At 24.6% G+C, this 14,025-nt stretch overlaps 1 protein-coding gene across 1 annotated transcript in view; it reads right to left on the bottom strand.

Moving 5' to 3' along the window:
• Nucleotides 1-3,662: 3,662 nt before the first annotated feature.
• LOC114123731 (uncharacterized) overlaps nt 3,663-14,025 on the bottom strand; it is a 140,339-nt gene continuing 129,976 nt past the window's right edge. Inside the window, exons 5-6 of the mRNA XM_027986797.2 lie at nt 7,597-7,837; nt 3,663-4,540 (exon numbers count right to left, since the gene is read on the bottom strand). Coding sequence (XP_027842598.1) covers nt 4,467-4,540; nt 7,597-7,837 — 315 coding nt within the window. The 3' untranslated portion in view covers nt 3,663-4,466. The remainder of the gene's footprint in view (nt 4,541-7,596; nt 7,838-14,025) is intronic.

Genomic DNA, 14,025 nt, shown 5'->3' with positions numbered 1-14,025 from the left:
CTTGCCCTCGTATCCTCGTGTATTTATTTCCAGTTTTCTTTGCGGGTTTTTTCCTCTATTTTATTGAATTTTTTTCTCCGCAGCAAAATTCTCCCATTCATTACGCAATCGCAAATGTCTACGCAACGCATAAGTGTATTTCATTACAACAGCGAGTGCCGAGGGTGAGGAATTTCCTCGACATCCTAGCGGTTCTTGAATTTCAATTCCATTTGAAAATTTCGAACATAATTATGCACATTAACCGCCGCCTTCGCCCCTGTTTTATATTCATCGAGTGCCCCGTCTGGCGAAACAGCCCCTCTAACCGCCTTCCACCCCGCCACATCGCCATCCGATGCTCTCTCAGCGGGGAACCGAAGACGTTATAATATTATACAGTAAGTTTAAGTGTGTATGTGCTCGTACGCTCATAATATACAGTGCTATATATATAGTCCGTGTATATATAATGTATATATAGGTATTAAGTGTAAACGTCGGGTTCAGCGGAAGCTGGGACGAAAAAATAATACGCACTTAAAATAAATTGGAGGTAGATACAAAATCCCATTATTTATCGTGGCGACGACATAAATACGAAATATTCTGCCGATACCGTAAAGCGTAGTTGTGGTATACCTTCCACCTGTAATTTCTTTTTCAGTTTTCATTTTTACTTCAAAATGCCAATGAAAAAGCAATATCTGAACGAATACAAATTCGAAAGGTGCATGACAAGGTGCAAAAGAAAACGTCACAATAAACTCTATGCATTTTATGAAAAAATTCTACAATTTATTTGTTTTTGCCATCAAGAAAAACACTGAAATTACTTTAGAATATTTAATCTAAAAACCTTGTAGCCTTAATTTCAAAATAAAAAAAATATAAAACAAACACATTTTACTAAGCAAAATTGATAATAAATTATTTATTTATATAAAATATATTTTTTTTAGCGAAATAGTTATTAGTATTGTTAAATATATTTTATAAATTAGTAAGTTCAAATAAATTCAATGATAAAACTTATTTTCAGATAGCTTAATTAATGTTTTAACACTTATGTAAAAAAAAAAATAGCAATTAATTTTGTATATTATATTATGGTAATTAAACAATAACTAATGCATATACAACTACATTTTTTTAATACTATGTTTGCTTTGAAAATGTGACAATTTTCAATAATTTGTGATATGTTTTTCTTTCAAATAAAAATTGTATATGTAGAAAAACATTTTAATGCTTTCAAAATTGTATTTGTATCAATCAATTCCGATTTATTATTCAGATAACTCCTTACTTATACGGGAAATTATATTAGTATTATTTTACAAGTGTAATGAAAAAATAAATTATTTTTGGCACAATGTAACATGATATTATCTTTAACGTTTTTATTTCAGACACATTACACTTATATTTCTTTTCAGTGGTACGAATAAAAGAATAGAGAAAGCTATATACAATATATTATATATTTGGGATCTTAATTTTCAATATACTTCAATTTCTCTGTTTGCAACCCACCTCCTTGGAACAGCAATATACCATGTACGTGTGCAGTTTCGACGTTTTGTAGAGTTTTATATTACTTGTCTCTATTTTCGAACCTTATTTTTTAAACGTTGTCGATGAAAAATGTTGAATTCGATTTTAATACACCTACAGTTCTAACTGTTTACTTAATCGAGATCAGTATAATATTTTGTTTTTGGAAGGAACTTAAAATTATCGAAGGTAATAAAAAAGATAAGTAACAAGAGATAAAATTCATTTTAAAAAGTGTATTTACATTTTATATTTTTACATAAATGTTTCATGGATATAATAATGGTATATATAAATAAATATATATATATCTATATATATTTAAATATATTTATTTATTTAAAAGTATTCATATATTTTTAGGTGACAATATTACAAGTAGGTAACATAAAATAACAAAAAAATGTAAGTAGTTTTCACATTTAAATAGATAACGTTGATTATAGTATAAAGATAAATGTATTTTTTATTATTATGAATAATGTAAATTTAGAAATGTGTTAGCTAAAATTAAAATTAGACTAAAGAATAGTAAAGTGTCATAAACAACAAAAGTTCTGTACAGAAATTAAATAACAATATTGAGGTGTTAAAAAACATCTAAACGAGATACGATTAAAAACTATACTATGTACCTATGGTTTAATTTATTTTACACTGATGAAAAAATAAATGTATACTAAGTAGTAAGTGATCATTCTGTAAATTTTAATATATTGTGTTTAAGAAACTGTCCACTTGTTCTAAATTAAATGATAATCGAAAAATAATAACTACTATAAATTATAACCAAATTGACAATTTTTCGCATAACATAATACGTTATAACTTATAACTAACTCTTTAAATCTTCGCTAATTATATTTTGTTTAATAGTAACATTGATGCAATTTCATGGTAACAAAAACTTTGGAATAATGCATACTAGGATACAACACATAGAATTATATAAGTATAGCACAAAATAAAATATTAATATTGTTAATTGTAAAAAAAAATATATAATGAATATTTTTAATGAATAAGTCTACATTGAGGATTTGTATAAGAATATGATACCATAAGTCAATATTTTTCATTGTATATAGTTGGTCATAAACAACTAGAACGTGTTAAATATTATTATACATACATAGATGTAATATAGTATTTACAATTTTCAACCAAATTTATTTTATAAATTAATATAATTTTAACTTTCATGATTTTTTCGATAGTACTTATAAACCGTCTAAATTTTTACTACGTATATTAATATATTGATTTATTCTGTTTATTTTTATAAGTGTGAGCATGATATTACATGTATACATAGGTACCTAATAAAGCAATATGATTTTCATCAATAAGACTTGAAATCCATTGATTAAGTTTTCAAAATGAATTATTCCTTGGCCGACATGGCAAAACGGTAAATTATCCATAAATACAGTAAGATAGAATCGACCTTATTTGATGACTCGTCGAAACTTCAAATACAGATATACAAAAACCACTGGTATTGAAACTAGGAACCTATTTTGATGGTTATGTTCGACAACTATAAACAAAGTAGTTTTGCACACTGTTATATGTCGGTTTATATTAAGTGCATATTTGTATTGTAAACAATAGAAATGTTTCCGATTAACTTAAAATAATAACATTTATGATACGTCTCAACTTCAAATAAAAAATATAGAAAATATTAAAAACTGTTATTCAATTTACATGAATTCAAATTTAATTATGAATACAATTTGTATATTTTCTCGAGAATATTAATTAATTATTCAAATTTCACATTCATTGTTGCAGGTTATAAACAGTTTTTAGTTATTGTTATATGAATATTTAAATTTAAATAATAAATCGATATATTATTTGTATTAAATATGTAAACACACGTTTTATTTTTAACAATTTATTGTAAATATTTTATATGTTATATCCTTCTATGATAAGTTGCATTCGTTACAAATTATAAAATCAAATGTTTTATTATAATTTTTTCTATGAATACCATAACTTATCAAAATAAAACTTACAATAAATTCAATTATGTTGAGAAATTTTGGTGGAATTTATGAACAAAATAAACCATATAATGATGTGTTTTACGAATAAACAAAATGCACGTGGACTAGTCTTGATTGGTAAAGGACAAGTATAACTTATCATTTTTTTAATAGGTAACAACAATTAACTATAAATCAAATTACATATATTTATATAATAATTTATTATTAAATATAATATATAACTAGTTGTATGGAACAACGATAAATAGTATTTACACAAAAGATAAACGACAACCAAGACACTTGCCACACTTGTTGACTAGTACTTACAAACCCCGAAGCTTTTAAGTTGCTGAATTAATTTTTATGAAAGTATAGAGGTAAGTAGGGAAAAGTAAAAAGGGATAGGAGATAATCAGCACCACCGTGTTTGCTCATTGCAAAACATTTAAATATAACGTGGTAAAAAAAATGGAAAAATATGGAATTATTTTTATAACGCTCAACTTACATCAAACACGTTTTTGTTTTTTACGCGTTGGTGGAAAAAAATTAAAAAAACTTTAAACCGAATTATTATTATTTGAAGGTTAATAAGGTGGTGAGTCTTTTAACGGTCCCACACAAAGGCCTGAACTTTCTATAAAAAGTTTAAAAAGCTCTTTGAAAAAATAGTACGAACTCTCTAATTGATACCACGGATACCATAGTTGTGTATAAACTTCACTCCAAACAAGGAATATTTTTATATTTGAAGTTCAGACCATTATTATGTGGTGGGGTCCAAGACAACCAGGTGACAACAAAGAAAAAATGCCATATTACATAAAAAAAAAGAAAAGTTTTTCATTCTAATTGCACATTATTGATTATAAATTTAATGTGTTTTTATCTTTGGTATTTAAGCAAGCTTTTACTTAAATCTTCAATTTAATTGTATACTTCGTAATAATAAACAGCGGATATGATCAATATTATGACACAATGATTGTTGATGGCAGCACCTAAAAAAAATCAAAAAAAAAATTCATAGAAATTAGATTGTCTTCTAAGCTAAACAAAAATGTATCATTTTTTTTTTGTGTAATGGTATACCAGAACAAGTTTGAATTCATATAATAAAACATAATATTATACATGATGTACAATATATAGTAAACTAATTAAATAAATAACTGATTTCGCATTAAAGTTATTTTAAAGAAAATTGATTATTTATAAAAATGTTCGTTATTGTTATTATTTTTCTCAACAGTATGTATAAAATAAAAAAAAACTTAAATCAGATAATTTATGTCATTCACTATCTAGGCAAAATATTTTAAAATAAAATACGAAGATATTAACATTATTTTGTAGTAATATTTTTTAAAAAATACATTAAATGTATGATTAATTTATAATTTATTATAAAATCAATTTATTTTATTAATTTGTATTTATTTAATTATCAAGTTCTTAGTAGGAATTCTTGAGTAGTTAAGTGTACATACATTTAAGAATATACCTATTTTTAAATGTTATTAATACAATAACATATTTATATTTTGAATGTAGAAATAACACCAATTAAAAAGGATTTTATTATTCAAAGATTAATTGATTTGGTAATTAGTTAGTATTGTGACAATTCAACTTAAATTTTAAATAATGATAATAACATAATAAAAAAGTATTAAGTAAATATGTTTTTCAATGTAGCAATATTTTATAATTAAAAACTAAATACATTCAAGAATAAATTACTTATTTGTAATTCCTTTAAATATAGAAAAAAATAATGTTTTCTGCCGCTTGACATTACGATTAGAGCTTGTTGACTCTAATTTAATTTTATAATTTCGATATCTTATGGTGTATAGAAAAATTTGAAATTTTATATAAGTTTAATGATTATATAAACTTTTGGATTGGAACAAATTACCAAGTTTCCTAGACCATACTATATCGAGTAAACAGGGACAGTAACTAATGATATTGGCTGCGATACATAGCCACCCGTATTTCTCTAAAGCACTTATTTTAATTGTCAAGTGTATATATATATACATATTTATTGTGAAAACTACAAGAAATAATAGCAACTATAAACTTTATTTAAATCAAATACATCAAAGTAAGATCATTTAACGTTTGTTCATGAAAAAAAAAGAACTATTAGTTCATTGTACTTATCAATCCATATTATATTAAATTATATACTCACAGAATCATTTCTCTAGAGAGAAACGTTAAATGATTTCTAGAGCAATTATTCTGTGAGTATATGATTTAATGTATGGATTGATAAGTACAAAAAACTAATACATTTTTTTTTTTCATTAATATTTCATTTTAAAAATATGGTAAATAAAAAAATTATATAATATGCATCATTGCACCCGGACAAAAGTATGATATTTTTAATTAACATAATACAAAAGTATATATGAACATATATTAATTAAAAAACTATAGTATAATCGGTATTTAAAAATGACTAGCTCTTTAATGTTAAAAATCGGAACTAATTCGTGTAATTTTGAAACTGTGCAATTATAGACGTATCATAAATAATTTTTACATATCTCGTCGATGAAATAATGTATTAAGAGCGATAGATAAATTTGTGCAAATTGTCTGATATTTCTATCAATTAATCGTAATATTATGTCGATATATTATTATTAGATATTCTGAGAACTACGGTTACTTTACGTCAATGAATGAAACATTATTATAATAATGAAATTACTAATGATGCATTACACTGTTGTTAATAAATTATTATTGAAACAATTAATAATATAAACACATCAGATAAATGGTTTCTGTTTCTAAAAAAAAAAAATCCTTTGAAATTATAAATAAATAACTTTTAAGTACTTAGTTTACAAAGTACAACAACTTATTCATTGTCTATTAAAAATCCAACGGAAGGAAATGTTTTTATTTTATTTCAAACACTGACAGAGAAAATTAAATCACCATAACGACGGGAATAGATTATTATTACCTATTATTGTTATTATTAGATCGCGATACATAAAACAAAAACCTAGAATTAAAAATTACGTCAAAAATAATATCTGATATAGCTAAATAAGTAATAACAGTTATTTTTTTAGTAAAAGAATATCCCTCAATATAAACCTCTGAAGAAACCCTGACGGTTAAATATATTATACTGATAGATTTTCGTAAATATACCGACGATTTGAACAAAAAAGAGTAAAGTACCAAGCATATGGGATACAGTTCTGGGTCTAAATGTAAAAAAAAAAAAACAAAAAATTATACCATTACGCATATACATAAATAAAATTGTTTGAAGTATTTAATAAAATAAAACTGTGGAAAAAATATTCTGTAAAATTGAAAAACATGAATGAGCCATGAAAAAATGTGAGCTATGATTTTATAGAAAATAAAATATTTATATTAATACCTTCACTATTTGTGTGAAAATATTTCCCATTTATCTAAATGTATACAATTTTTTATTTAGATGCATTAATAATTAACTTAGTATAGATTTTCAAATTGCACTAAATACGTTTAAATAACGAGTGCTAGTAATTTGGTATTATAATTAAACACAGTTAATAATTAATAAATGTACATACTTTAGTCATGACGTAGTGTTTATTAGTATAAATTTTATATACTAAATTATTATTTGATTAATCAATGTACTCCAGTATTTTTACAACATGTACTTATTGTACTTATTGAAATAATCAAAAATTTAATTTAATGAAAGTGTATATATTATGAACGCACTACAACAAAATAATTTTATGCTTGCAACAAATAAGCACACTTATATATTTTAGTTATGTATATATATATTATAATAATGATAATTATAAAATTTGTGTAGATATTGAAATATTTAATACTAAAAATATTATATTGTACGAAAGAATATGATTTTTTTTTTGTTCCATAATTGTTTGTATTAATTGAATTTAAAAACGGCATCTTCAAAATAAAGTTGATTAGTTGTGTGATGACAAATACTATTATTAATAATAATAATAAGAAGAAAAAAAACAAAAACATAATAGTATTTATTTACCAGCATTAAGAATGTGTCTCTCCTGCGACAGTGTCTGGTCGGGTACGAGTCGCAGCCGCACAATCGTCTCGTCTGTCTTGGGCTCTGCTTTGCCTACCTTTGCAGTGCATTTAACAACCACTTGTTTTTTGTTCATATCTAACCATTCCTTTTTAAGGGGATACCGTAGGCCTAGCGTGGAATTGTAGAACGGCCCTTCAGATACTTCGGTATTGTAACGTTCGAGCAGGTAACTTTCCACCTGAAATCAAAATAGCATAATATTTAGTTTTTAATATAACTTGTAATGAAATAACAGTATAATGATATTATTACAAAGTTAGAAACTTGCAAATTAACACACATCACATGAAAAAATGTTACACAAATAAAGGTTTTTATTGGTGAACTCATAAACCTAATCATTTAATGTTCAAATCGAATATATAACTACCCAACAAGAAAGACGTACACTTTGAATATAATATGTATTTGAGACGAGTATATATAATACGTTCTCATAGTATTATAAGGCTAAATGAGAAATCAATGACATATTATTATACTAATATATATATTTTTTTTTACAGTTTACCATATGCCACTATAACCCCATTTCATGCAACTTAAGAATATCATCTATTAAATGTATTGATAAATATTTTAATCACCTTATATAAGTATAGAAATAAATTATAATTTATAAATACCACGGGTTAATGTTTATATGTTAAACATATTATATATTTAAAATGTAGCATAATATATTATGCCATAAAATACCGTAAACAAATTATGATTATTTTGGAACAAGTTTTCGTAATTTTTAAAACTTGTTCATTAACGCACACATACAGAAAATATTATGATATAATATCAACCTAATACGTATTACGAACAAACGAACATAAATATTTTCAAATGTACTTCCGACGTTCAATTAAAAACGTATTAACGACGCGGACACCCTTTTGAAATGGTTTAATTTTCTGTTACATGTTTACTGCATTACACCAAATTACAGTTTGGTGGATCGCGGTACATCGGTCTACATGCTGGATTTTGGCATACGATATGTTTAAGCGCGCGGACATGACATCAAAGGTCGGCGCGGCGATAACAAAACGATACCTAACCCGCAGCCGTTGCTAATATAATATATAGCACAATAATAACGTCGGGTAAGCGTATAATGTATTATTTAGGAGGTCGGGCGATGTACACGGAACAGTACATTTTGATTGCAAACATTGTCGTGTGACTGATAGAATCATTCGAAACCTGCACGAATAGCGTTATTTAATATGTTAATACTTTCACGGGAATAGATAATATATCTACTAGAGCTATAATAAATGTCATACGATGTTCTACGGATCGAAATATAATAGTTATAATATTATTGTTAAAACCATGGTACACATGGTTAATTGACGACCTGCCTAATTTTCATCCGAACACATTGTTAGCATCTGATATGTTCCAAACACACGAAAAAAAAAACGATATCGGTACTTTGTAGAGTATAATAATTGATCATGCCCGCATAATAATATTACGATATGGTATGCGTTATAACAAAATAAACTTAAATTTTACATTAACGGAGCATTGTGTTTCTGAAATCATAGGGTTTTGTAAATTGTAATTGCCAGTCAACAATAATAGTTTAGTCTCTGTAATGTATTCGACGAATGGCATATAAACTCCCATTGTCCACTGATAGAATTATGTATGGGTCAATTTCAGACTGGTTCAAGCAGATTACATCGCAGTGTATTGAAAAATAGTGGCAGCAATAATAACAGCAGTATTATACAGTTGCTGGTATGAAAATAAAATCAAGATAAAAATAGACTTGAAAAAAAAACGTTTTTGAAGTTTTCAGAGTTGTTAGATACTTAAAAAAGTTCAGATACGTTTATTTGGTTAACGTGTGAAAAATCTGTTGTAAAATTATTACGTTTTATTAAATAATATTATATCGAAATTTTGTTTGCGTAACATATCCAAATTGTTTGTTTGTCTTATTATGTTTACCTACATGCATTGCGCAAGTCTAAAATCCATACTTCAAATTAATTATCTAAAATATCCATTACAATGGCGGAGTTCTAATGTATTTAATTATAAAAACAATTGTGCCTGAAAATATATTATACATTTGTACAATGATTGTTCATTTTTAAGACAGTTTTGAAACTATACATACTGGAGTAAAAATATATGTAATAAATATATTATTTTTTTTTATTTATAGTTTCATTTATTAAAATAAAAAAAAAAAATGATATTTTAATCAAAAACGTTAGGTTTTTATTAAAATCACAGAAATTAATTTTTTTTTTACTAACGTTATTGAGATATCTATGTTCAATTAAAAAATTAGTTTCATAGAAATCCATATATAAATTTATTTTGAACTGTGATCAATAATTTATCAAGTATTTGTATGTTTTTTAAAAATATATGACCAATTTTCGAAAAAAACATATATCAATTATAACAATTATAAAAACAAATTAATTATGTAACTTACAAACAAAAGCATTTTCAAAGTAGAACACCGGCTGAAAAACTTAAAATTAAATTCTTATCTAAAAATAAAGTCTGTCACTGTATTTTTTTAGTTTAAAAACTGTTAGGTGACAGAAATAAGAAGAGATGATTCATTAACTAATACAATATGGTGTTTAAAAAAATACTAAATATAGTTGTACTGCAAAATATTAATTAAACAAACGTAAAGAAAATATTTTTCAGCATATAAGATGAAAAAAATATACATAATATAATATATACAACGTATACAATTATTTGTATTTGTATAGACATATATTATGTTTAGGGAAAATAAGAATGTATTTTTAATATAAATTGAATGAATGATTTTGAGGTACAATCATATAATTTCAAATTAAATTAGTTTATTTTTAAATAAAACCATATAACTTACTTATAACATGGATGCATTATAATAAAATCCAAAAATAGTCTAATGGAAATATTTTTAAAGATGATTATGAAATCAATTCACTTTTTTAATATATATATATTTAGATTATATCATAAGCTTATATTAAAAGCTGCTTTAGTTTTTTTTTAAATAAATCGAAATATCGGATACTTGAAACTATTTCATTTGAAATGAAATTCGAAATATAGAGCGAGCACATTAGTAAATACGAAATATCATTAGTTTTTCGGAGTATGAGTTAAGTTGAGTAAAAGTTTCGAAATAAAACTTTACCAAAAATATTTTTTTCCACCAAAAACACTTAATGTTTTTTTTTTTTTTTATTGTCTAATAGAAATCAAATTGTTGGACACCTGTTTATGGTCCCGTGGGAGTGGTTAAATGAACACATTTCGAGCGTCAAATTACATAGGTAGTAAATGACTAAAGAAAAAAGTTTCGTATCGTGGTGAAGTGGAAACCGTTGAAAGTTGTGGTTATTTGTCAAATTGTGCAGAAGGTCGAATAAAAATAAAGAAATACCATAATAAAGTAAGCAAATGCAAGAAAAAATTATCTCTACTACCCAATACATCGCTACATAGATATTATTAAGCTAAAAGCATATTAAATATTTTTTTTAAATATTATGTTAATGTAACTTAATCAAAATTTAAACGAATATAATTTGAGCTATTTATTCTTATGTACTAATAATAATAGGTCAATTTAGAAATTAGAGATAGCAAGTTTGAACGGCATGAAGATTATGCCAGTTATTAAATAATTATTGTTATTAAGTAACTGTTAAAATATCAATCTTTTAACATAATTTAATTTGTAAAATAAATTGATGAGTACAAATAATGCTACAGTATTATTTTATTCATTAAATATAACAAATTTTGAAAAAAAAACAATGTTTAATACTAATATTAAGAACTATCATATTTAGTATTTAAGCGACATTCTCAATCCGTATGTTTGATATAGTACTCGTATATTATAATTATTATAATTTTAACACAGATTTTACAGATTTTAATTGTAATCACATTGTCCATTATTTATATGGGAATATTAAAATAAGAAGAGCGAATTATATATGTAATTGACGATGTAACCCAAGTATGTAAGGTAGGTAGTAGCTCTTAAAACGGATATTTTGTGGTTTGTCTTAGACAGTAAAACGATTGTTCCTCGGTATTGCTAACATTTTTCGGTGTTTGACTTTTTTTTATACAAATTCACTTTCTGTAATCTTGTAGATATTTTCCATGAGCTTTGCCAGTCTTTGGTGATGAATGATATCTATGTAATGGTGGATGTATAATATAATGAATTGGACGTAGGTATGTTCTGCCCGATCTACTCAAATCGTTGGTTAATTGGATAGTGATTGGTTGTTGTAATTATATTGAAAAATAATTATGTTATTTAAGATATAGTCTTTAGCTAAATTTAAATATTTAAAAAATAAAAATTTGAATATTTTCATTATTCAAGAAAAATATTTTTATTAGTAGAACACTTTGTGTGTATATAAATAACAAAAATAAGTAATAATCGCATGAAAAGAAACGCAAATAAATATTATTAATTATTTTCTATTTTTATTCATCTAATGTTTTTACATTTTCCCGTAAAAATAATGTCCAACAATCTGATGCTATTGAGAGTGATACGACTACGCACGGCAACTTAATTTATGGGAAAATAAAAAAAAGTAACTTCAATCGAACGGTGAGTTGCGTGCGAGGGTAATGAAAGTTTTTTTTCGTTAACAATAAATTACGAATTGAAGGTATATTATTCTTATCCTATATTATTTTACTGCAAACATTCATGAAAAAAAAAAAATAATAAAATAAAATAAAAACGTTTATCAAAAAACTTCGATATTGAACCTGTCAAATGGGAGATTACTAAATATGGTGTTAGATGGTCGAATTTATAGTGTATATAACAATTTTTCATGAACACAATTTCACTGAAACAAAATCATTAAGTTTATAATAAGCATAACGGTAGATACCTCTAATAATATTATTATTTTTTCATTCAGAAGATAATACCAATTAATAATAATTAATAAAGAAACGAAAAACTTTTATTAATCTGTTTAGTTTTAGGTTATACATAAAAATTACTTGCTTGGTTTTTAAATAACTGTCGTATAAATGGAATTTTCATGAATCCAAAATCACCAAATAACTTATACTAGGTACCTGTTTATTTAGGTAAAGCAATTAATAACGTTAGTGCTTATTATAACGCAATTTAATGAATAATATATTATGATCTTGTGTTCTAAAAGTAGCGGAAATGAATGGTTTCTAAAAATAAACGTTACTCACATATTTACTGAAATGAAAATTTCGTTATTATCAGCGAGATATTGAAAATGTTTATTATTAAAATATTTTCTCTCTCATTGGTAGTTTACACTTTTTTGTGCTTTAAATTACAATGTGAAATTGTATTAAACCATAAGTTAAATTCCACCTAAATATAATTTACTGCTATAGTAATAACGCCAACACACTTTTAATCAAATTTATACATCTATGTATATATATATATATTTTTTTTTAAGTGAAAAAAAAATGACAACTTCATATTTTATATCTCTATAACCATAATGAATTTCAAGTTGACACGTTTTTGTGCAAATGCTGTTATTTAAATATAATAAATTCGAAAAAAAATAAAAATTCTTACTAATTATTAAAACTATTTGGTCATATTAACGCATAATTATAATTCATAATATGATTTATACATAATATTTACAACAGAAAAAATAAATTATTTATCTACCTTATTCAATTATTAATATACATATAGTTATTGTTACCAATTAAATAGTTTTTAAGAATTATTTCAAACGTTTCAAAATTTAAAAAAATATATTTTATATACAATTTTATAAAAACAATATTAGCGAATGAAATTGTAATTAAACATGTTTAACTCATTATCCGTTTTTTATTTAGAAAATAAAATTTAAGTATTGAAAAAATATAAAATTTTAAGGACCTAATTCTATGTCATCTGTGTTTCACTGGAATTAGTTGGAATGTCTAGCATGACTGCGAGAGAATGTAAAACTACAAATAAATAATATAAACAGGCCGTGTTTGCACTATACGCTACTCTCGTATATTTTTCCTCTAAAAATTGTTAGTTTCTCAATTCTTTGTTTGATTTATTTTTAGGTTTATTTAACCACTGGCTCATCATAAATTATGAAACTAGCACACAATTTTATATTTACGTAGAGTCATCTATGTATAGTTAATAAAGAACTCCACATCGTGGTCGTTATTACAATGTGTTAGTCCATATTAATATATGGTTGACCGTTTTAATTTTTGTAAATTATTGTTTACAACAAAAAAGAAGAAACAGTCGGAAATATTCGCAACGAAGTCTATGTTTATTTTTGTATAATATGTACTATTATTATTATGTTTGAAAAAACATTATAATCG

The sequence above is a fragment of the Aphis gossypii genome, chromosome 2 (genome assembly GCF_020184175.1).
Source record: "Aphis gossypii isolate Hap1 chromosome 2, ASM2018417v2, whole genome shotgun sequence".
Taxonomy (NCBI): domain Eukaryota; kingdom Metazoa; phylum Arthropoda; class Insecta; order Hemiptera; family Aphididae; genus Aphis; species Aphis gossypii.
Note: the sequence above shows the minus strand (reverse complement) of the source record. Positions and strands in the feature narration are given on the sequence as shown.